Source organism: Babylonia areolata, chromosome 1 (genome assembly GCF_041734735.1).
Source record: "Babylonia areolata isolate BAREFJ2019XMU chromosome 1, ASM4173473v1, whole genome shotgun sequence".
NCBI classification, from domain to species: domain Eukaryota; kingdom Metazoa; phylum Mollusca; class Gastropoda; order Neogastropoda; family Buccinidae; genus Babylonia; species Babylonia areolata.
In genome coordinates, this window is record NC_134876.1 from 93,632,586 (window position 1) to 93,657,998 (window position 25,413).

At 42.8% G+C, this 25,413-nt stretch overlaps 2 protein-coding genes across 5 annotated transcripts in view; both read right to left on the bottom strand.

Moving 5' to 3' along the window:
* Window positions 1–8,690, bottom strand: part of LOC143289293 (zinc finger CCHC domain-containing protein 24-like) — a 10,585-nt gene extending 1,895 nt beyond the window's left edge. Inside the window, exons 1-4 of one of the 3 annotated variants that reach the window (XM_076598299.1) lie at window positions 7,355–8,690; window positions 6,186–6,383; window positions 3,863–4,065; window positions 1–1,851 (exon numbers count right to left, since the gene is read on the bottom strand). The exon at window positions 1–1,851 is cut by the window's left edge and continues 1,895 nt beyond it. In XM_076598299.1, coding sequence (XP_076454414.1) covers window positions 1,692–1,851; window positions 3,863–4,065; window positions 6,186–6,383; window positions 7,355–7,516 — 723 coding nt within the window. In that variant the 5' untranslated portion in view covers window positions 7,517–8,690 and the 3' untranslated portion in view covers window positions 1–1,691. Of the gene's footprint in view, window positions 1,852–3,862; window positions 4,066–6,185; window positions 6,387–7,354 lie in introns of all 3 variants that reach the window. The other 2 variants (XM_076598296.1, XM_076598307.1) reach the window with 2 other exon arrangements.
* Window positions 8,691–11,858: 3,168 nt separating this feature from the next.
* Window positions 11,859–25,413, bottom strand: part of LOC143289315 (nuclear factor NF-kappa-B p105 subunit-like) — a 49,224-nt gene continuing 35,669 nt past the window's right edge. For both annotated transcript variants that reach the window (XM_076598318.1, XM_076598325.1), the window contains exons 17-21: window positions 24,955–25,218; window positions 22,589–22,829; window positions 18,383–18,579; window positions 18,078–18,166; window positions 11,859–17,581 (exon numbers count right to left, since the gene is read on the bottom strand). In XM_076598318.1, the coding sequence (XP_076454433.1) occupies window positions 18,080–18,166; window positions 18,383–18,579; window positions 22,589–22,829; window positions 24,955–25,218 (789 nt within the window). In that variant the 3' untranslated portion in view covers window positions 11,859–17,581; window positions 18,078–18,079. The remainder of the gene's footprint in view (window positions 17,582–18,077; window positions 18,167–18,382; window positions 18,580–22,588; window positions 22,830–24,954; window positions 25,219–25,413) is intronic.

Consider the following 25,413-nt stretch of genomic DNA (forward strand, 5'->3'; position numbering starts at 1 on the left):
TCACATTCTGTTCTGATCTCTCTTGTATCCTCTGGTATCCCGCGTGATGCATTTTAAAACAAAAAACAAATAAAACTTTTCATGACATATTCCTGTGTTGTATTCACACGTTTCGCTTTTTGCTGTTTTGTTCTGCACTGTCACATACTGGTGGCTTTGGAAATCCACACGATCATTATTCACTCCCCTGGTGAATGGAACACAGTGTCAGATGAGTCTCTCCAGAATCAAAATTGCAGCCATGCCTGACACAGCCAGTGATTCCCTTCACAAGGCGGAGATCAGTGAACACTGTCTGCTGTCACTGAAGGGGTTCTTGTTTGTGGTTCTCTCACCTCTCTTCCTTCCTCTCACTCACCTCCCACACCCCATATATCCACACCAATGTTTACTAGTATTCACATATCCCACACCCTGTATTTCCACACTAATGTTTACTAGTGTCCACACCTCCCGAACCCTTATTTCCACGCGAATGTTTACTAGTATTCACACCTCCCACACCCCTTGATTTCCACGCTAATGTTTACTTGAATTCACACCTCCCACACCCCTTGATTTCCACGCTAATGTTTACTTGTATTCACACCTCCCACACCCCTTATTTCCACGCTAATGTTTACTAGTATTCACACATCCCACACCCCTTATTTCCACGCTAATGTTTACTAGTATTCACACCTTCCACACCCCTTATTTCCACGCTAATGTTTACTAGTATTCACACCTCCCACACCCCTTATTTCCACGCTAATGTTTACTTGAATTCACACCTCCCACACCCCTTATTTCCACGCTAATGTTTACTAGTATTCACACCTCCCACACCCCTTATTTCCACGCTAATGTTTACTTGAATTCACACCTCCCACACCCCTTATTTCCACGCTAATGTTTACTTGTATTCACACCTCCCACACCCCTTATTTCCACGCTAATGTTTACTAGTATTCACACATCCCACACCCCTTATTTCCACGCTAATGTTTACTAGTATTCACACCTCCCATGCCCCTTATTTCCACACTAATGTTTACTAGTATTCACATCTCCCACACCCCTTATTTCCACACTAATGTGTACTAGTGTTCACAACTCCCACACCCCTTGATTTCCACGCTAATTTTTACCAGTATTCACACCTCCCACACCCTTTATTTCCACACTAATGTTTACAAGTGTTCACACCTCCCACACTCTTATTTCCACGCAAATGTTTACTAAAGTTCACAAAAAAGTTCAGAGCCACTTCGGAAGTAGCAACGTTTACTTCTTAGGGATAAGCTGAACGATTTTTAGCATACCTGCTTTTATGTAATGTCCTTAATTTTTTTGTGTGAATCTTGTAAATAATTTCTGTAATACCCAATTATAGAGCTGTCTACCTTTGTCAGTTTTGTTCTCATCTACCACCAATTTCTGTCCCCACAAAATGCCTCTGTACAAATATTCAGAAACGTTTTCCAAACAGTATTAGCAGTCCCACAGTTTCCACAGTACCAGAGATTAGTAACATGAAGAAGATTTCACTCCTTACTGCGACAAGGTAGGTGGGCAGAATTGTGGTCTGCATTGCATCAACTGTGACTCTTCATTGAGACAAGGCAGCGGGCAGGACTGTCATTTGCATAGCATCAAGTGTGAGACTTCACTGCAACAAGGTACACGGGCAGGACTGATTTTGCATTGCATCACAGTGTGACGTGGAGGCCGTGGGTACAGTGCCAGGCAGACTGGTCAGTTGAGGCGGCGACAGTAGTACCCCAGCGTCTGGCACTTGTCACACAGGTGCTGGGGGTGGACCTTGCTCTGGTCAGACACGTCCAGCCCATCCGGTTTCTCAAGGGGCCGCTGAAAAATAACACAGTGCACGCCAACTGAATTCACGTGCAACACGTTCCATGACACCTGAGTGGTCAGACCAAAACAACACATGTTCTCGTCATGATCAATACAATGCAGTCAAACGGTAGACGGACTGATGTGGACAAGAACTGAGCTGCGCTAGCGATCTTAGCAGCGTTAAGTTTGCGCAGCAGTAACAACTTTCCTAGGAATATGATAATCAAATTATATTGACTTAGGACAACTGTTATCGCTAAGCAAACCGAACGCTACTAACATCGCATGTCAGTCTTACCCACCTCAGGTCTAAATCAGTCCACAGCGTGTGGCAAGAAGTCATGAGCACCAACATTGTTTATTTTGCTGCACAAGACATACAATGTGAAAATATACATGAAACTAAACATCACAGTGATTATGTAATCACATGACCCTGATCTGTGAGAAGGGTTACCCTGACTTTACATTGACCTGTTTGTAGGAAAATCCCTGATCTGACCCTGACTGTATGTTAGTCCCTGCCCTGTTTGGATAGACCTTGACCTGTTTGTTGCGGTAAACCCTGTCCTGGCCCTAGCCTGTTGGTGCAGTAAACCCCGAACTGTTTGGATAGGCCTTGAACTGTTTGTGAGAGAAGACCTTCAGCTGTTTGCAGGGTTAACCCTGACCTGTCGGGGGTACACCCCGACCTTATCCTGACCCGATTGTACGGTAGACCCTGACATGTTTAGATAGATTCCAACGTGTTTGGGGGGAAACCCTGATGTGTTTGACTAGACCCTGACCAGTTTTGGGGAGTAAACCCTGATCTGACCCTAAACTGTTTGTGGGGTAGTCCCTGGCCTATTTGTGGGGGTGGACTCTTACCTGATGCTGACATGTTTGTGGGGGTACGCCCTGACCTAATCCAGACCTGTTTGTGGGGGTTGACCTTGACCTGATCATGACCTGTTTGTGGGGTGGTAAACCCTGAACTGACCCTTACCTGTTTGTGGGGGATGACCTTGACCTGACCCTGACCGGTTTCTGGGGTATGGCTCTAACCTGGCATGACTTGACCTGTTGGAGGGCGGGAGGCCAGGGGGGTTTGGGGTAAATCCTGATCTGATCCTGACCTGGTTGTGTAGGAAGACCCTTATATGTTAGGGTAGATTCCAGCCTGCTTGGGGGGAAACCCTGACGTGTTTGAATAGACCCTGACCATTTTGTGGGAGTAAACCCTGACCTATCCCTGACCTGTTTGTGGGGGACGACCCTGACCTGATATTGACCTGTTTGTGCAGTGCTGCCTGACCTGTCCCTGACATGTTTGTATGTGAAGACCTTTACCTGACCCTGATGGGTTTGTGGGGTATAGCCGTAACCTGAACCTGACCTGACCTGTTTGGGGTGAGGGGAGAATCCTGACCTTACCCTAACCTGATTGTAGGGAAAGACCCTCACTTGACCCTTACCTGTTTGAGGAGTATGGCCCTAACCTGACCCTGACCTGACCTGATTGTGGCGGGGTGGGGTAGGGGCTTAAACCCTAGCCTGACCTGACCTGTTTGGGGGGAGGGATCCTGGCCTTACCCTAATCTGGTTGTGGGGAAAGACCCCGACTTACCTTTACCTGTTTGTGTGTGTGGCCCGAACCTGACCCTGACCTGACCTGTTTGTGGTGGGGGCGCACAGGGGGTCAAATGCTAACCTGTTCCCGACCTGGTTGTGGGGGAGACTCTGACTTGACACTTACCTGTTTGTGGGGTATGGCCCTAACCTGACCCTGACCTGAACTGTCTGTGGTGGGGGGATTAAACCCTAACCTGACCCCAACCTGGTTCTGGGGGAAGACCGACTTGACCCTGACCTGTTTGTGGGGTATGGACCTAACCTGACCCTGACCTGACCTGTCTGTATGGGGGTTGGGGTTGGGGGGGGGGAATCCTGGCCTGACCCTGACCTGTTTGTGGAGGAAGACCCTTAACTAACCATGACCTGACCTGTTTGAGGGGGAAGAACTTGACCTGACCCTGACCTGTTTGTGGGGGAAGACCTTGACCTGACCCTGACCTGTTTGTGAGGGAAGACCCTGAGGCGGCACTTGGTGCAGTGCTGGGCGGTGTTGGCCCAGCTGTTGGCGCTCATCCACCGCCGTTGACACCTGGGGCAGCGATACTCCCCGAAACACCGCTTCCTGCCCTGGTACGGCGTCACGCCTTCCCCTCCTCGGCACTGCGCCTGTCAAACAAACACCCGACGGCAGTTCACGTTTCCGTCACTGCAGGTGCCCCTACAATAAACACGCACTTCTTGCTCAGTAGTTAAATCAAGTCAGTGTGTCAGTGTTCGCAAAGACACAGATGAATGCGTATGCGCGTATACACACACACACACACACACACACACACACACACACACAATCAACGCGCGCGTATACACGCAAGCACACACACACACACACACACACACACACACACACACACACACACACAGAGTCAGAAATGAGAGAAGAGAATAAGGTATGTAACGGAATCCGTGAGTCTTTAAACAATATGTTCAACAAAACAGAAAGGAAAAAGAACAACAGCAACGATAGAAGATGTTTACTTTTTAATATAATATATATATATATATATTAATCTGTTAGTTGTGATTATGCTCAGTGCCAACAGAAGCTGCGAAACACTACAGGAGCCCGGTGAAAGGTGTCGAAAAGTCCTATTGCTTCTGGTTACCCTGTCCTCTCACCACTTGCTTGGAACATCGTGGACACAGTCTGCAACCATGTGACGGTACATTTCATGGACCGCTGTAGAGGATTAAGATGTGAAGAGGAAAGTAAAAAAAGGAAAACAATACATTGGTCAAGAGATATGGTCATGATTTTCTTTTTCATACAAATTCACTGGAACTTTGGCTGGGAGATTCCCTAAAAATGTGTATTATTACTGAAAGGGAAGAACATCATTCTTTAATTGCAACTGCTGTGTTTTTCTTAGGTCAGTTTTCTTCCAACATTATTGAGAGGGTAGCATTCGAAAATTTACCTTCATTTCATACTTTTCCCTTCAGGGAACCTAACATGACGAAGCGTAGGGCTACAACAATTCACAGAAAAGGACAAGAAGAGTTATTGTTTAGAGAGGGCCACAGGGCTATGGAAATCTTCATCCTTCATTGTACTCTTAATTGACAATCTGGGTGTGGCCTGTATGTGTACATTGAACAGTGATTTAAAGTCCCTTTATTTAGTACGTAGATTTGGTTAAAAGAAGCAAGGTCCCGTAGCAGTGAATTCATATCCGCTGTGTCTAAAGCTCGGCACTGATTGGGAAGCGGGACCCAATCCTCTCCTTCCGCCGTTTTAACTCTCTCCATACGAACGGCGAAAGAGACGACGTTAACAGCGTTTCACCCTAATTACCATCATCAAAATATTGCAAACGGAAGGCTCTTATACTGAAGAGGTGAATGTTGACAAAAAATACCACAGTTCTGACGACGGAAGCTAAAGGTTGGGTCATTCAGACACCCACTGGACATCCGAGGAGTCTGTGTAGAGGAGAAGAGAGGACTGGCCGTACTGAGTGAGTTAACTTTCCCCCATCCGAAGTCATGTACCCCTTCACACATGGGTGGAGTGTGGAAAATCAGATTAAGGCGCCTTCCAAAAAGGACATAACACCATATCGTTGCGCTGCCTCGAACCCCGATCACTGGTGAACACCAAATCGAAAGTAAAACGCCAAACCATTTCTGTTACGGAGCCTCCTGTTAAAGGGAGGTAACTAGTAATTACTGTATGTGCTTTCTGGGCACAGGGTGATTGTAGTGTGACAAGTCTGGTTTTTTTTTTATGGTGGCCTCAGTTACATGCAGGTCATGGTGTACCATCATTCTCTCTCTCTCTCTCTCTCTCTCTCTCTCTCTCTCTCTCTCTCTCTCTCTCTCTCTCTCCCTCTCTCTCTGAGTGTGTGTGCTTCACGTGCCTTCTTCATTCGCCGAAGTTTTGTTCCCATTTCTTCCCTTATTTCACATAAATTTTCACATTAATGCACAATTTATGTTAACTATGTATTATTGTACGTATGCATAAAACTGTTCTAAGTGTTCACTGTTGACTATTTCTGTTTCATGGACTGATAATTTCAATGAGTGCTTTAGTACACATACGGAGATGTCCAGCTGACTGGTTACTCAAATGGACAAGTCAAACGTTGTGTAGTCAAAGGCTGGATTTGCCAGCCCTGGAATTCCTGGTTGTCAGTATGGAGAACGATACAATATCAGAAAAGTCCCAACCTTAAACAAACCTTTTCACAGTTTAACACAAGAGATTCCAAACACAGAGGCAATACCTGTGGACAGTCTCTGATGAGATGCCCTTTCTGGAAGCACAGGTGACAGATGTAGGGGGTGGAGGGTGGTAGAGGTGTACCAGCCTGGGGGTCAAGGCAGAGATCAGCGAGGAGGTCAGCCAGGAAGAGGTCAACAGCACTGCCCTCTGGTGACGTGGTCAGCTGCGGAAGTGGGCAGCTGGCGGCTGTGCCGCCTTTCTTCTGGAACAACATCGTCAGCTGGTTAGGTGGTGACGTGCTTGGTTATGTATATCTTACTTCTCTTGTTTTCTTGCTTGCTTGTTCACTAAATCACTACTTCACTATATATCTTACGTCTCACCTATTTCTTTATTAATTTCGTTTTCATCAGTATTTGCTTGTTCATTAATTCAGTAACTGACTGGAACATTCACTGGTGCGCTCACACACACACACACACACACACACACACACACACACACACACACACACAAACTGTTCTTGATGACAAAAATGCTGGTGTGGTTTTCTATATTCCTGCCTTTAAAGCTGAAAAATCTTACTTTATTGGAAAACATCTTTCCATCTTCACGGCTGAGCTAACTGCTATTATACAAGCTCTGAACTACTTAGTGAGCCACCAAATAGTTTTCTCGTAAATAGCATTTTTTGTTGATTCCAAATCAGTACTTTATGCTCTAAAATTATTCAGCCTTGAAACAAGACCTGACTTAGTTATTGAGGCAAATCATTTGGTACATTGTTTGAGGATTAAAGGGACTGAGATCAGTTTTTGTTGGGTGCCTTCTCATGTGGGCATTCACGGCAATGAAACTGCTGATAAATCAGCTAAAAGAGGAAAAATCAGAAAAATCAACATAAATACATGTCCGTCTTTTCGTAAGAGGCATACACTTTGTTAGAAAAAACAGCATGGGGTCGATTTCATAACCGTGTGTGTGTGTGTGTGTGTGTGTGTGTGTGTGTGTGTGTGTGTGTGTGTGTGTGTGTGTGTGTGTGCAAGTACGTGTGAGTGTGTGTATTGTACGCGGGCACGCGCGTGTGTGTGATTGAGGACTGATATTGTGATAGAGACGTAGACTCTTTATACTAAAATGACTTTAATCATTGATACGTTGAAAATGTCACACAGACAGGGACAAACTGAACTAGCCAAGCACCGACATGACCCGGCCATGAAGACCTACCATCACGACGTCCACAGGGGAGTTGTGGTGGGGTTCGAACCATGGCATGCTGAAGGCAGGCAGTGAGGTGGGGTGGGGCGGCGGGGCCAACGGGACACACCAGTTGTCACTGCTCTCACTGCAGCCTCTGGCACCGTGCCCGCCGCTCCAGTCCTCGTACATGCTGTGCCTCAGTCTTCCCACAGCAGTCAGACAACTCAGCGTTCAGAACCCGAAGAAGCCTGACTGAATGACACTGGAAACGAATGATGGGTGGGTCCTAACTGAAGGCAGATGTCAGTCCACGGCTCTATCCAGGTAGGCAGCCTGTTGTGCATTAGAAATCCGTGTTTGTAAAGCGCTTAGAGCTTGATCTCTGACCGAGGATAGGCGCAATATAAGTATCCATATCAATCAATCAACAAGCAAGGTGCCAAGAAACTGAAAAATGTTGATTCATTCACAGACGTTAGGTGATTTTTTTTTTAATCTAAAAACACCGTGATCCCCTTGACAGGACCCATACACGTCTTATTTTCAAACTCTCCCAACGGTCTCAAGTACGTGGCTGTGCTGCCAGTCTCCTGAAAGATGGAATCACAATGACGTCACTCACTCTGTTGAATAATGGTCCAGCAATATCACCTGGCGAAACACAAACACTTCTAAGTGATATCTGAAAGTTAAAACAAGCAGCATCTCCAGGTAAAACACTCTATCGCAGTTTCTTCGCTGAAAAGTTCAGGAAGCGGAAAAAAGAAGAAGGCGTGACTCGAAAACAGATGCATATTGACACTACAAAATATTCCTCTTCTCGTGCCTACATGTGTAGAGACAGTCGGTGTCCTTCACTTGAACAGCTCTCCGGCAAAATGCCTAACACGAACGTTAGAGTGCACAACACAGATAAATGACGAAGAATGACGTTGTTAAACTGAGTGTAAACACGCACGCGCAAATGCGTTGTTTACCCTTCATTCACAACAAGCGGTTCTAGGCCGGACTTGTTTTCATGCACATCATCACTGTCATTTGAACACAAGCATACGTTGTCCTCAGTACAACAAGAGCACGGTACACTGCTTCAAAAATAGTCTGGAAGTTCAACGAAGACAGCAACGACTGATGGTCGCTTATCGTCAACATTAGAGCTGGTCACAGACCAGAAGTCAGTATGCAACCACAGTGATAATTGTTACAGTTCTCTGCCACGAAGCGAAAAGTACCGAAGCGAAAAGTACCGAAGCTCATGTTGAGTGCGTATGTGTGTGTGTGTATGTGTGTGTGTGTCTTGCCTGTTGCGATAAACAGACACGTTGTTCCGCAGAGCAACACTGTGGTGCAAAGAACGCAAAAAGATCTCCTCCACCATCCCGCGTCTGTCCCTTTCGTCTTTCCCCCCACCACACTTCCCTCCCCCTTTTCCCTGACGCAGAAACATGACTGACAGAACAACATCATCACCACCACCCCTCATCCCCCCCCGTTCCCCATTCCCTCTACCTGAAGTAATCTGCCTCAACAATCTCTGGAACCTCCGCTTGTTCTCTCTCACCTCTTCCTTCTTCTCCCTCCCCCGTCCGCTTTTCTGTTGAATCCTGCCTGCCTCGTCCCCCCCACCCTCCTGACAACTCTCACTTTTTGGCTGTAGTCTCTTGCCAACGACATTCCTCTGTGGAGGTTGTTTGTGATGGGTGTTGCCATGACGATCAGTGCTCTCTCTCTCTCTCTCTCTCTCTCACACACACACACACACACACACACACACACACACACACATAAATGTTGTTGACTCTGTTGTCATTCTCCGTTTATATATCTTGCACTTTGTATTATCATTATTCCATATACCATCGCATTACCTTCCGTTATGAGTTCTTCAGTATGACACACACGCTTTTCATAAATCATGTATGACTTTCCATGTGATTGTGGAATCTCATAAAAATCGTCAGATTCTCTCTCTCTCTCTCTCTGGTGCCTGTTAGACAGAGGACAAAGTCAACGGAAAACAGGACAGGTATGCCAACACCCAGTTTCGCAACACATTATGCTTTACAATATGCCAATACCCAGTTTAACATTGTGCTTTACAAAGGCGCTTAACGTGTGCATGCGCGCGTGTGTTTAAGAGTTGGTATTTGCGTGTGTAGGCATGGATTCTCGCGTGACTGTCGATGCGTGAGTGTATGTGTGTGTGCGCCTTAGTAGGTATGTCTTTACACCTACATACGTACATATGTACATAAGAGAGAGACACAGAGAGAGAGAGATACGCTTACGCCATCGCACACTTTGTATCAATACACATTCTGGCCATTGCAGTAGCTTTTGTGCTTGATTTGATCACAGAATCACAGAAATGTTTGGCTATAGGCTAAAAGCCTTTTGCCCTCGTAATCAGTGTCCATTTATGTGCTTTGGATCACTTGTTGTGAACAAACCCTTGTTTAAATCTGGCATAGTGTATACTATATTTATCTACAGCTCAGTAAAGATTTAACTCTGTGGAAAATACATGGTTCTTAAACTTTTTGTCAATGTGATTTTTGAAGGCGTTTACCGATGGTGCATTGATGGTGTCATAGGAAAGGTTATTCCACAGATTTATGATGTTGAACATCGGAATATTATTGAGTATCACAGAATGACAGCTGTTTCTTGACCCCGACACAAATATAATACTGGCATAATCGTGTTGTTTTTGTTTTTTTTTAGGTTTACTGATTTTTTTTTTTTTGATTTTTTTTTTGTATGTGTTTCTGGTGTGTGTGTGTGTGTGTGTGCATTTCTGGTGTGTGTGTGTGTGTGTGTGTGTGTGTGTGTTGTGTGTTGTTGTTTTTATCATTCTTTAAGGCGGGGGTGCTGTTTGTTTGTTGGGTTTTTTGTTGATTTTTGTTTGTTTGTTTTTTGGTGTGTGTTTTTTGTTGTTTTTTTTGTTTTTGTTGTTTTTTTGTTTGTTTGTTTGTTTTTCTTACCTGGAGGGACGTCCATAAGGCGGACTCAATATTTACTCACACACAGAAGTAGGGTTGTGCTTTGAAAGAGTCGGACAGACAGAAAATCCAGCGTGAGTGCAATAAGATTGTGATGCTGTCTTTCACCTTTCCAGCAGGTCGTCAGTTGTTCCAAAAATTCTTTTCTTTTTTTTTCTTTTTCTTTTTTTTTTTCTTTGGGGGGGAAGGGGGGATAGAAAGAGAGGGCGTATTGTGAAGGTGGATGCAGGAGTTAATGTATATATATGATGATGCTCAAACTGCCAATAATATGTGACTGTGTGTCCATGTATGTGTGTGTCCTTGTACAGACACTGTCGGAGTGCACATGTGTATGGCCTCTGTGTATGTGTGTGTGTGGGGGGGGGGGGGTGAGAGGAGGAGAAAATGAGGGAATGAGTGTGTGTACTCATAGTCCGTTTCCTAAAACACACACACACACACACACACACACACACACATCAATACAATAAATCATGTTGCATAGATTATATTGCTGGCAGAAGTGTTGGCCCCCATTCTGGAGAATAATCAACTTTCTCGCTTTCTCACTTTTCATGTCAGGACACATAATGCACACGCTGCCTGTAAGTTTTCTCCAAGCAATCCAAAAGAACGAATGAATTTATTCAAATCCTGAAATTAATGAAGATTGTAAATCACAAAATGAAAACATTCACATAAAACGTGGGAATATAATATGAACAATACAAGCACATGCACGCAGCTGCATACACTATCTAGAAATGCTAACACACCCATCCCTTTACTAATACTGCTGACCATCTGGATCACTGTTGGTTTATCTCTTCCCTATGGTAGGTTCACTAATATTTACGTTTGTCAGGTGGCTGAGATACCACTTGACAACCACGACAGTAAAACTTGTTCAAGTATGAGTAAAAGACTGCACATTCTCTGAATGTCCATAACCAGATCTGAACTTACATCTCTACCCGCCCCCCCCACCCCACCCCCCCCCCCCCCCACACACACACACCCCTTACCCCTCCCCCCCCACCCCTCTCTCTCTTCATTATTTTTTTTTAATTTTCGCTTGCTGAATAATTCTCATAATAACTCTCATAACTTCTCTTTGGTTTCACTTGCCTTTGCCCCCACGGTCATTTCCATAAATCACAGTCCCTGAAGTAGGACCTGTGGTCAGAAATCGCTAGTTCTTATCAAAGTGAGTTTAATTTTTTCACAACACACATTCGTTTGTTTTGTTTTGTTTTGTTTGTTGTTGTTTTTCTACACAGTTTGATATTTACATAGACTCTAAAATAATACTTTCATATCCAACTTACGCATTATGCAGCTTATTTTCTTGTAAGCAACAAACTTTAAAAGAAGAAGACAAAAAAAAAACAACAGCTATCTGATAACACAAATTTTCCATGCCTGATGACGAATTGAACAACGTGTGTGGGTAACCTCAAGTACACAAATCAATGACACTGATGATGTGTCAACGTGTGTTGTGTGTGTGTGTGTGTGTGTGTGTGTGTGTTTTGTTGTTGTTGTTGTTGGGTTTTTTTCTTCAAAATCAGATCGAAGCACTTTATTATCTCAGTAAGAGAAATCAAAAATGGTGAAGTCTGTGATACAAACAGAACAGTAAATCAACATATGATGTAAAAACTAACAGCAAAGTAAATGCAAACCTGACAATTAAAGAGATTATTTTTCCACCAATAAAAAACAAAACAAACACGGACACACACACATACACAAACATGTACATGCATGCACGTATGCACACAATCACACTCTTTTATGTATACATATAGCATGTTGAACAAATATGATAAGGTCAATATAAAACCATGATACCACATTAAGATTACACACAAAAAAGGATTAGTAACATTGTTGTTGTCGTAACATTGTTGTTGTCACTGGCTTAATTTGGCCATGTAATTAGTAACTTTGCTGTTATTGGCTTAAAATGGTCATGTAGTTAGTAGTATTGTTGTTGTTACTGGCTTAAATTGGTCATGTGATTAGTAGCCGTGATTCGATAGGTCATGTGTCCCAGAATTCAATCACATGCGACTTGTGAACTTATTTGGTAACACTTGTGTCATTCTTAAACTTGCAAACATTTTGACAGAACAACATGAAATCAATATTAATTAAAGAAAATGATACTGTCAAAATGTTCGCCATCACAATATTTTTCTACAAAAAACAAAGCATTTCCCCCATTCAGCTCATTTTGCACAATCAAAACACACGGATCAATGCTAGTTTGCCCCTCTCTGTCTGTCTCTCTCTCTCTATTGTCTTTGTAGCAACAGATCACACAAACACCAAACTCACAGAGGAAACAGATACAAATATTTTACTGGGAGGAGTTTAACCAAGCGAAAAATCGACAACCACTCACTATATATGTACAGACACGTGCACAGATGTGCAGAACACACACATACATTATTTCATAATCAACGTCCATGGAGTAATCATAAATGTGCCAGACTCAGCCATGTGTCTGAAGACTTAATGCTCTGTGACTTGAGAGTTTGGTGGTAGACTAGTCTTTCGACAAACGTTCTATACCTTTCTCTCATTGTCCTTTGTGACCTTGATAACATGGCTACAACTTCCGCAATAATCTGCTTTGGTTACAACTACAACAACAATATGTTTTGGCTACAATTACAACCACAACAGGTAAACGAAGATAAAGCTGTTTGGAAGGTATTCTTGACAAATAATAAGCATGTAAGCATTATCCTGTCTTCGATGCATAATATCTTCGTTATTTGCTTTATGCATTTCTCTGTATATGTTATTTTTGTATTTTGTAAAACAAAATTGAATCTAAAATTCATATCACATCACACACACACACACACACACACACACACACACGTCATAATGATTTAATTTATCACTGTAAAAACATCTGAATAAATCTCTACCCCCGAAAACGGAGTATGGCTGCCTACAAGGCGGTGTAAAAACGGTCATACATGTAAAATCCCACTCATGAACACATGAGTGAATGTGGGAGTTGCAGTCCACAAACGTAGAAGAAGAAGAAGAAATCTCTCTCTGTCTCTCTCTCCCTGTCTCTCTCTCCACCCCTACCATTATGCCTCAGTAATATTTGTATTTGTATTTCTTTTTATCACAACAGATTTCTCTGTGTGAAATTTGGGCTGCTCTCCCCGGGGAGAGCGCGTCGCTACACTACAGCGCCACCCATATTTTTGTATTTTTTCCTGCGTGCAGTTTGATTTGTTTTTCCTATCCAAATGGATTTTTCTACAGAATTTTGCCAGGAACAACCGTTTTGTTGCCGTGGGTTCTTTTACGTGCGCTAAGTGCATGCTGCACACGGGACCTCGGTTTATCGTCTCATCCTCAACCAGACTTCATGAAAATCAAGGTCTTGATCGAGACAGAAGCACAATACTGATATCAAAATACACCTTTCCTCAGCTTCTAACCAGTCTTTGTTTTAGAGATCTGAATTCAAAGCAGTAGATTAACTAGTGGAATGCAGAATAATATAATTGTTCCACCAATCAAATAACTGGTGTTGATATGTGATCCAACTATGGCAGAACTTAATCCAGGATATGACACAATCCACACCTACAGCCTGGATTTACACAGCACAACATTACCAATGATTTTACCTATATGGAAACACTGTTGAAGTCATTTATAAAGCTGTCTCTTCATATTGATAAAGACAAAAGCATGCACCTTTGATTGAAAATTACTCTTACAAAGATTAACTGAAGCAATTAACAGAGTAATGGTAAGGTTTCCTATGTGCAAAAATATTTCTGAAATACATATGTCTCACAAATACAAAATTTTAGGTAAAAATTAACTTATCATTCATAGATGTTATAAACACGCCCTGCACTCAAACCTATACATGACGCATACGTTTTTTCAAAAGTATGTTTACTTACAATACACCATAGAACAGTCTGTGATCAGCCATCCAAAAACAAACAGTAAACAAAACCATACTAAGTAAGAGTCAATTAACCAGGCAAATTACAGAAAAGCATGCAATGGTGAAAAAAAAAATTTAAATACAGAAATGACTGTTTAGGTATGTGAGCATGTATGTAAGCAAGTGTGCATGCTCATTTGTGTATGCAGTGAAAAAGATGATAATGTTGAGTGGGTGTGGACGGTTACTTTGAGTTGTTTCTTCAATGCTGCCTTGAATGTGAATGCAGAAGTGATGTCGTGAATGTCACAGAGCAATTAGCTCCAAGGTCTTGTGGTACTGGAGAAAGCAGTCTCCAAGGATCTTTGTCCAGGGCAGGGATGCATAAGGCAATCTATGCAGCCCTAGAATGTTCCTAAGTATATGGAATTTACTATGGAGTTAGGAACAGTCTTAATAATAACCAAACACACCACTTCTAAGTTCACTCATGCAACCTTGCCCAAGTCTTCTATGTAAGGTGCTGTGGTCTGTGGATGAACTGTGTTGCTTTTGTTTTGTTTTTGTTTTTTTTCCTAACTATTGATGATCACTTGATGTACATTAAATAAATCATCCAATTTTCAAATGAAATACTTAAGAAAACAACATTCTTTCAAGGTTGACAAAAAGAACAAACAAACAAAAACCACTGAAATTTAGACCTCTCACAAATATCCACACACTCCTCTAGGTGGATGTATCCAGTTAAGTCCATGAGTAACATCTGCAATGCTCACACACACACATACACACCTATCCCTTGCAAACAAAACCCTTTTCTTTCAAAACATTGCATAGTAAAGTGAGTACAGTTTCAACAACAACAAATCACCGGATTCATATTTAACATTTATACATTCAAATATGCTTGATTAGGAAGAATGGTTGGTATTTCTTTCAAGTAAATGAGAAAAAGAAATGTGAGAGGAAGAAAACAAAAGGATGGAACAGAATATGAATCCATCCTGTTCTGCCCTCTCTTCCCATTTTTCACTTTTTTATGGCACACACATCTTCATATGACATTAACACTTTATCAATAAATGACAGCAACATGGTTGTATTACATTTCATGCATCTTTTCATATATGAATGAAGAGAATAAGCACACAAGCAGAATGAGCAGCAGAAGAAGCAAGAAAACTCGCCCTTTGTAATTAATAGATTATGGATTAATATCTGTTAACAACACCAAAAGTCTTCTTGATAGATAGGAAGTCTTAAGAAAAAAAATATATCTGCAGGTGTGACTATCAACATTGAGTCATACAAAAATCTGAACTTGAGATTAGAGGTGACCAAATCAGTATTTTTATTCAAACAGCAAGTGAATACATGTGAGTACTTGTGTTTGTTTTTAAGACATATTCTCAACAACAAAAAATGATCCCTGTCAGATCATGGGGAGGAGGAGGAATTTTCGTTTAATGTCCCATCATACATAGTGGTGGTTGTAGACATTTTGTTGGAGTATTTTGGGGAGTTTTTCTTTGCTTAAGTAGGAAATGTTCTCTTCAGTTGGTGAGCAGCAGCAAATATAAAGACTGCAGAGCTCTTCAAATAGCAACAACACAGCTGTCACTTGCTTGCATTTATACTAATTTCCCATTTTGGAGGAACAAAAGACTAAAGTAGTACTCACTGAGAAATCGTAATGCCCACTCCTCCCACTCACATCCCCAGCCCCAACTAAACTCCATGATACATACAGATCATAATCAGAACAGTGAAAGGCAGCATACAATGAATCTCCAACCCCCTCTCCCATAGTGTTAATCAGTCTTGAAAGTTTAACTAGAACAGATTTTTTTATGCTTTTTTCCTTCCTAATGGAAAGAGACATTAAAGCCTGGGCTTGTCACTGATGTCTATCCCTGCATGTCTCGCATCATCCAAACAACTTCTGGACAGTGCTGTAGCATTTTTTTTAATCCTGGAACTTTTATCATGAGTATATCTATCTATCCATCTAGCTAGCCAGCTAGCTAGCTAGCTAGCTATATATCTATAGGCATCTAGCTAGCTATATATATATATGCATTCATATACAAGTAACAGTAAAGTTGAAAACCACAAACAAACAAGGTAAAATTTTCCAAAATTTTCAGTTGGCTGCCTTCCTTAATGGCATGATTGGATTTCATTCATCAGTTCATTCATTCAGTAATTCATTAATCAATTAACAATAACAGGCTGATCACATGCATGGAATTGATGATGAATGTTCTTCAAAGTAAAACTACATGTCAACACAATTTTGACGAGAAGGACGGTTCTGTCGAATAGGGAATCACAAAATATACACAAAAGGGAGAGAGGGGGTAGCGGCAGAAGAAAGGAAGATACCTGCAGATGTGGGAATAAGATGTGGGATATGTGTGTGGGGGGGGGGAGTTGGAAAAGTGAGAGAGGAAATGGCATTGGTGAAAAGAGAATGGTATGGGTTTTTGGGGTTGTTTTTTTTTCACTCATTCTATTCCAGGTATGAGTTAACTCATACCATGATTACTTCCCCTGTTGACCTGGTACAGTGTATTCTTGTACCAATACATTACTCTAATTTTTCGTTTATTCTTGCTTGGTACAGTTGGTGATTTAAACTGAGCCGTTTTGACCGATTAAATCAATAATTTTCCATCATTACTGCAGTGGTCTCGTGTAGTGCTGGTCTAGGTGAGTAGTAGCAGGCACGTAGCTATTGTAGACTGAGTTAAAGTGTGTAGTGGGAAAGAAAAAAAGTGATGTATAGTGGGGCGGTGGGGTGGGAGAGATGGCAACAATGGAGGACAAAAGGGTGAGGAGGTGGCTAAAAGGAAAAGATGTTCAAGGAAAGAGGGGAGAATTGGGGTAGGGGAAAATTCTGAAAAAATACAGAGAAGTGGCATGAGACAAATAAATAAAAACACTCCACACATACTTCTATTCAATATTATGTACATGTATTTATGTACTGTCACTCCTGAAACTCTTTCTAGGAAATAAAGAAAAAAATAGCAAACCAGAAGTTCCACATCAGATTATATTAACATGCAGCAACAACTGACTTTTACAGTGTTTTAAACATAAGGTGACTGCACGAAACCTAGCCCCATGAAGAAAGGTAAGACAATGTTACCACAGAAAATCTTCATTTTTCTCTGTTTCCAAGATACCTCTTACAAATGTTCAGACAATTTCCCACAGATTGAACTCCAAGGAAGATACTAGCTTCAGGCCCAGCAGTCATCAGTCTCTGCATGTTGCTGTTCCTATCCTACGGTCCCTTCATTCCCCTTGCTGTTTTGCCTGCAACAACAATAACCACACACACAGACACAGACACACACACACACACACACACACACACACACATGTACACTGATCACAAGTTTGAAGTTTTGATTATCCTTTCACTCCTATTGGAGTATGGAGGACTAACTACTTCAAAATAATAATTTCATGCCCAGAATACACATTTGCAAATGCACAACATTGCCACATAGAAGATGAGAAAACCCTGATGTCTTTTAACCGCAAAAGGCAACAACCATATGCACACATGCACTCAACTTTCTCAGGCAACAATGATAATGAATCTGATTTATGAATGTGGAGCTCAATTATCCTGATTCTTTTCTATGTTCAATATTATTGCAAATGTTACTGTGATGAAGGTTTGTGATATAACTGATTTTATTCAGCCATGGGTTGTAATTTCTCTTGAATCGGGTTTCCCTTTTTTTTCATCCATAGCAACTTTATACACATGAGTGCTTGACAGACCAAATATTATATTACCTACCTTTACAAGTGGCTATCCAGTATCTTCACAGCATCATCACGCTCCATTGAAAGCAGGCACTCCCTCAGTTTACTGACTGAACCATATGTCTGGAAAAAAACAAGTGACAGCATTTCAGGATGCACGGGTTAGGGGTATGAAAGAAAGACATCTGGAGGATTTTAACCACCACACTGATCATGTCTGGTTTCCAGAATAAATCATATAACCCAAACACACACACACATATACACTCACATAGACACATATACATACACATGCACACAAGAGTGCGCGCACACACACACACACACACACACACACACCTCATTATAATTCAGGAGGTACTGGGTGGGGCTGGAACCAGAACTGGCCATGACCTCCAGAGCAGGCACCAGAGTGTCGTAACCTAGGCGAGCGGCGAGCTCCAACACGTCCTTCCCAGCATCCACCGGGTCCAGGAGTTTGGACAGCGCCGTGTTCTCCTCATCACTCAGCTTCTCTTTTTCAGGTAGAATGGACGCTGAAAACCACAAACATGATCAACGGATTGACATGAGCAAACAGCCGGGCCTACAGCAAAGTGAGAGTTGTATGATCAATGGTTTCTCAACTGCAATGAGAAGTCAATTCACAGCTTAGTCTTTTGAGAAGGACTATAATTCTCAAACTAGAAGGCAAAACTGCACTGGCTTTTAGTGTTGCAGCCTTGGGAGCCAGCTGGCTTTTGGGAACCATCCCAACGCCAACTGTCCTAAAACCCACTTGGCCGAGAGAGTGGGGATGTAACTTGGGCAAGACACTCTCCACAAAAATCAAATTCTGGCCAAGATAGCCGGGACAGAAGTTACCTCCTCTGCTGTTCTGATGGTCAGTTGGACACAACTGACTGTCAAAAAAAAAAATATATATGTGTGTGTGTGTGTGTAAGTGAGTGAGTGTGTATGTATGTATGTATGTATATATAACGGGTTATTTATACAGATTGTTACATTGATGTGGCTGTGAACTCTGTTCACTCACAGCCTGTCAAACTCGAAACATCACTGCATCAGTTTTGCTGAGGACTGTGGTGTGAAACCATTGAAGCATTCAATATTCAAACAAGTTCAAAACTTTGGATTCTGAGTGAGGAAACTTTCTTCTATGATAGAACAGAATAGAATATGTCTTTATTACCAAGTGTACCGGGATCACAAGGAACAGTGGGTGGTTAGGGGGGTGGGGGGGGGGGGGATATTACATTAAAAGGTACGAACATAAATCAAAAATCATGCACAGACACAGTAGAAATTAGGATACATACATGTGCACAAAAACCTGTGCATACTCACACGCACACACACATGCACGCGCGCGCACACACACACACACACACACATGCATACACACACACACACACACACACACACAGACACACACGTTTGAACAGAAGCCGCATATTACATGTAGATGGGGCTAATGACTAGATCTTCAGGTAGATGGTTGGTGATTGCACAATTCTATTTAATCATACTGGATTTGTTCAAGAGACAGGGCATTGACTGCTTTGGGGAAAAGGCTATCGGTGAAGCGATTGGTTTTCATCCTAATACTTCTGTATCATCAACCAGAGGGCTTCTTCTTCTTTCTTTTGTCCCGTGACCCACCGGGTCGTGGGGGGGACACAAGGGATGCAGCGGACGTCACTCTCCTCCAGCCTGGTCTGCTCTCGGCCTCTGACACCAGCTCTGGCATCTTCAGATGAGTCCAGGTCTTGATGTTATCTGTCCAGCTTCTCCTTGGTCTTCCCCTCTTTCTTCCGCCCTCGATGGTGCCCTGCAGGATGGTTTTGCACAGGGTGTTGTGGCGGGTCACGTAGCCAAACCACTCCAGCTTCCTCCTTTTGATGGTGGCCAGGAGGGTTTCTTGATGTCCGGCGAAGGCTTCGACTTTGCTCCGGACATAGTCGTTGGTCTTGTGTTCGACCCATGAGATGCGGAGCAGCTTTTCGTAGCATTTCATCTCAAATGCTTGGATCCTCTTCTCAAGCTCAGCTGACAGTGTCCAGCTTTCACATCCATACAGGAGAATGGCGAGCACTAAGGATCTGTACTGTTTGAGTTTGATGGCAAGGGAAATGCTCCTGCTCCTTCAGATCTTGTCCAATTTTGCCATCGCTGATTGTCCAATGGTTTTGACATTTTCTGGTGTTGCCTTTCTTGGGGAGGAGTATAATCAGAGACCGGGTCCATTCATTAGGCAAAAAGAAGCACAGTTGAGCAGATCTTCAACTGCCACCTCATGATGGAGAAACACCTCGACCATCAGAAGGAACGATTCCACAACTTCATAGACTTCAAAAAGGCTTTTGACCAAGTGTGGCACCAAGGTCTGTGGCTAGTCCTCAGAAGTTTTAACATCGAGGACTAGTCCTGATGATCAAGGCCCTCTACAACAATGCCAGCAGTGCCGTTCTCCTTAACAACAACATCGGCGAGTTCTTCCACACCACAGTTGGCGTCCGACAGGGATGCCTACTCTCACCAGTCCTTTTCAACCTGTTCCTGGAGAACATCATGAGAGAGACCCTCCTAGACTTCCACACCACCATCTCTGTAGAAGGCAGACCAGTCTGCAACCTACGCTTTGCAGATGACATTGACTTACTGGGAGGGAGCAACCAGGAACTCCAAGATCTGACAGACAGGCTGACTGATCGCGCAGGTGCTTACGGCAAGGAAGCAAGCGCTGAGACAAGCAAGGTGATGGTCAAAGGTAACACCAATGCCCACGCCAACATCACCATGAATGGCCAGGAACTTGAAGAGGTGGAAGTCTTCAAGTACCTGGGAGCAACACTTACAAAGGAAGGCAGGTTGAACACAGAAGTGAAGATCTGCCTCGCAACAGCAACCAGAGGGCAGCATCTCAAAAATCCCAAAAGCTGGATGTGATTTGTCCTGGCTGATTGATTTTGCTTTTTTGAGTAGCCACTTATAATATGTGTCGTCTAGAGAAGGTAGATCAGCCCCAGTAATCTTGCTGGCAGTTTTTATGATTCAGTTCAGGGCTGCAACTTCTGCCTTGGAAATGTTTCCATACCAAACAGTAATAGTGAAGGTTAACACACTTTCAGTGACTGCTTGGTAGAAAATCAACCATGATTTCTTTTTTAATTCCGAACTTTTTGAGGTGCCAAAGAAAGTACAGGCGCTGTTGTGCTTTCTTAACAATTTTTTCCGTATTTTTCTCCCATTTCAAGTCATTGAAAATGATCAGTCCGAGAAATTTTAATTCGCTGATGATCTCTACTTGCTTTTCTTTAATGACAAGTGGTAAGGGGTCAGATCTGGTCTTCCTGAAATCTAAAATTAATTCTTTTGTTTTTGATATGTTGAGGTCTAAGTTGCTTTGATCACACCAGCTGACAAGTTCTAGTACTTCTTCCCTATATTTTGACTCATCACTGTTCGTAATCAGCCCTTCTAGAGTGGTATTGTCAGCAAACTTGACCATGGTGTTACATTCATTTTGAGTTGCACAGTCATGTGTGAATAGTGAGTACAACAGTGGGGATATAGCATATCCCTGTGGGGTGCCTATGTTGAGAATGAATGTGGAGGATGTGAGGTCACCAACTTTAACAACTGGATGTGTTTTTACTTGCAACCCGCAAACCCAACCTGCTAGTTCTCTTTTTCCTGTTTTCTTTCCTCCTATGAAAGGTATATCCAATGTTTACTCAATGATAAAATGAAAAGGAAACTGCGCTTTGTTTTGTTTTGTTTTCTTTTGATTTTTGCTATATTGTCATCTGCGTCCTTTCACTGGCATTTCCCCAACACTGTTGTCCATCCCGAGTCCCTTCCCACACCAATGTCCCAGTGCCAGCTATCTATCAACAGACAGCTACTAGTGACAGATTGTCAAGAGGCCACACACAAGAGGATACCCTGCACTGCAGCTGAGTCACTACAGTGATGTTCAGCAGTACCTGTTTTGAGCCTATATGCACAGGATACAACCAATTTATCTTATTCCCCTTACTGATGGCAATGATAGAATTAGTCATTCCATACTGTATCCCAGCATCATTAAGGCCTGAGGTGTACAGACAAGTGCAGTGTTGGTCAGAAAGATTTAACAACATTTCCGAAGATAAGTTGATTTTGCTAAACCACAGTCTTTCCAATTTGAGCCCATAGCACATTAGATTGTGTTGGAGCCAGCCACAGGTGAAAGAAAAATGTCTGTTGGGGCTCAAACCTGCATCTTTCCATTCATCATTCCATGACTCTAACCACTTCACCACATTGTACATTCATTACATGTCCAGTTGGCCATAAAATAAAGAACAGTTTATTTGCTCATACAATGAATATAATTCCAAGCTCATTTACAGAAACAAAAATAGACCATCCCATGCAGCTTTTTTTTCTTTCTTTTTTTTATTATCCATCACTTGATTCCCCCAAAAAGGTCAATATTCATTCAACATGAAAGAAAACTCCACCTTCCTTAAGTGTGGAACAAACGCTTTCAACACTCGCCTGTTTGAGATGCCAGACTGACGGCCACGCTGCTGTCGTACGTCAACTTGTGCATCATCAAACCCTCGTCCTGCTTTGCACCACCGTCGGCAGGGTGGAGACAACTCTCATCGTCAATGCCAGGGTCGACTGTAAGGTCAGGGTCATCCAGAAGGTCAGTCTCAACTGCAGCGTGGGAGTGACCCCTCTTGTTGGCACCATCCCCCTCGGAGGCAGTGTCCCCCAAGAGCATCCTCAAGATCTGAAGCCAGCAGTGAGGACAGCATCCACTTGACAGTTACATTGCTTTGCATGTACGAGGTATGAAGGTATCAGAAATTAAGGGTGGAGGTAAAGGGAGGTCATGAATGGTACAGCATCCACTTGACAGTTACATCGCTTCGCATGTATTTGTTATGAGATATCAGAGAGTAAGGGGGTGGAGGTAAAGGCAGGTCATGAATGGTACAGCATCCACTTGACAGTTACATCACTTCGCATGTATGTGGTATGAGATATCAGAGAGTAAGGGGTGGAGGTAAAGGCAGGTCATGAGTGGTACAACATCCACTTGACAGTTACATCGCTTCGCATGTATGTGGTATGAGATATCAGAGAGTAAGGGGTGGAGGTAAAGGCAGGTCATGAATGGTACAGCATCCACTTGACAGTTACATCGCTTTGCATGTATGTGGTATGAGATATCAGAGAGTAAGGGGTGGAGGTAAAGGCAGGTCATGAATGGTACAGCATCCGCTTGACAGTTACATCGCTTTGCATGTATGTGGTATGAGATATCAGAGAGTAAGGGGTGGAGGTAAAGGCAGGTCATGAGTGGTACAACATCCACTTAACAGTTACATCGCTTTGCATGTATGTGGTATGAGATATCAGAGAGTAAGGGGTGGAGGTAAAGGCAGGTCATGAGTGGTACAACATCCACTTGACAGTTACATCGCTTCGCATGTATGTGGTTTCAGATATCAGAGAGTAAGGGGTGGAGGTAAAGGAAGGTCATGAGTGGTACAACATCCACTAAACAGTTACATCGCTTCGCATGTGTGTGGTATGAGATATCAGAGAGTAAGGGGTGGAGGTAAAGGCAGGTCATGAGTGGTACAACATCCACTTGACAGTTACATCGCTTCGCATGTATGTGGTATGAGATATCAGAGAGTAAGGGGTGGAGGTAAAGGCAGGTCATGAAGGGTACAGCATCCACTTAACAGTTACATCGCTTCGCATGTATGTGGTATGAGATATCAGAGAGTAAGGGGTGGAGGTAAAGGGAGGTCATAAATGGTACAGCATCCACTTGACAGTTACATCGCTTCGCATGTATGTGGTATGAGATATCAGAGAGTAAGGGGTGGAGGTAAAGGCAGGTCATGAATGGTACAGCATCCACTTGACAGTTACATCGCTTCGCATGTATGTGGTATGAGAGGGTAAGGGGTGTGAGAAAAAGGAGGAGACTGGTCATGAGTGTTTTTGGGGTTGTTTTTTTTTTCATGTAAAGCACCCTGAGCTCTAAGTGAGAAAGGGCATTATACAAATGTACAGTAGTAGTAGTAGCAGTAGTAGTAGTAGTAGTAATAGTAATAGTAGAAGTAATAGCAGTAGTAGTGAGTAATTAGTTGTATTTTTGATGGTGTACTATTTATGATAATGTACCATGACTTATGTGCATGCTTGCATGCTTGCATGTGTGTGTGTGTGTGTGTGTGTGTGTGTGTGTGTGTGTGTGTGTGTGTTGATATCTATTTTTTCTTTTGATGGTGTATCTCAGTTTTGTATCTTGTGTTCAGTTTATTACTTCTACTACTACTACAACTGTGAATGATAATAATAATAGTACTGGCAATTACTGAACAGATGAGGATTATGTCAGCAACATGAGAAAGTCTGATAGTGAGCAAATCTATCAAGAATTAATACATCCAGGATGACGTTAACAACCTGATACTTTTCACCAAGCAATAAATCTGACAATTAATCGAAGATGTGATTGAACTGAATCGAAGATGTGATTGAACTGATAATCTCTCTTGTAAGCATATCTGCCTAAGGGCCTAAATATATAAAAAAAAATACAGATGCCTGTTTTAATGAATGGCCATTTTTTAAAAGTGATTGTGATTTATAAGTTTAATGTTAAAAGTATTCGATCCAAAAGACACATTTCTGTGAATTCACAGGCAATAATTATTATAGTTGTATTTTATATTATATATTCTTATCTTCTCTCCTCTCCTCTTCTCTTCTTTTCTCTTGACTTGTCTTGTCTTGTCTTGTCTCATCAGTGGTAGCACTGCACGTGACCCCTCAGACCCTTCCCCCTCCCCCACACACACCCACACCCCTACACCTCCTCCAACACCACTCACCCGCAGCCTGTCTTTGCCGGCAGCGTAGTCCCTGGGCTGAAGGCCTCGCCGACAACGTCGTGACCCTCTCTCCACGCTCTCCTTCCCCTCTTTCCCTTCCCCTTCCTCTCCCCGGTCCTCGTCGGGTGGGATCTCCTCGTTCTCCACGGTAGTCTGCGCCCCTGCAGTCATCAGCAGCGCCACCATGCCAATCAGCCCCCGACAGCAGGCCACGTGCAGAGGGGTGTTCCCGTCAAAACAGCGAGCGTTTACGTCAGCCTTGGCCTGAACCATGTAACACAAGGAAACATTTTTTCAGTCTGCTTTTGAGTTTTGTGGTGGAAAGAAACTTACTACTACCAGTTCTTGGCTGACTTCCAGTTTCTCACTTTAGTGGTGATGACAATAGGCAATTGACCAAGTGTTCTCAGCCTTTTGGTGATAAATATGAGTTAGTTGAAATAACTATGAATAGTTGTT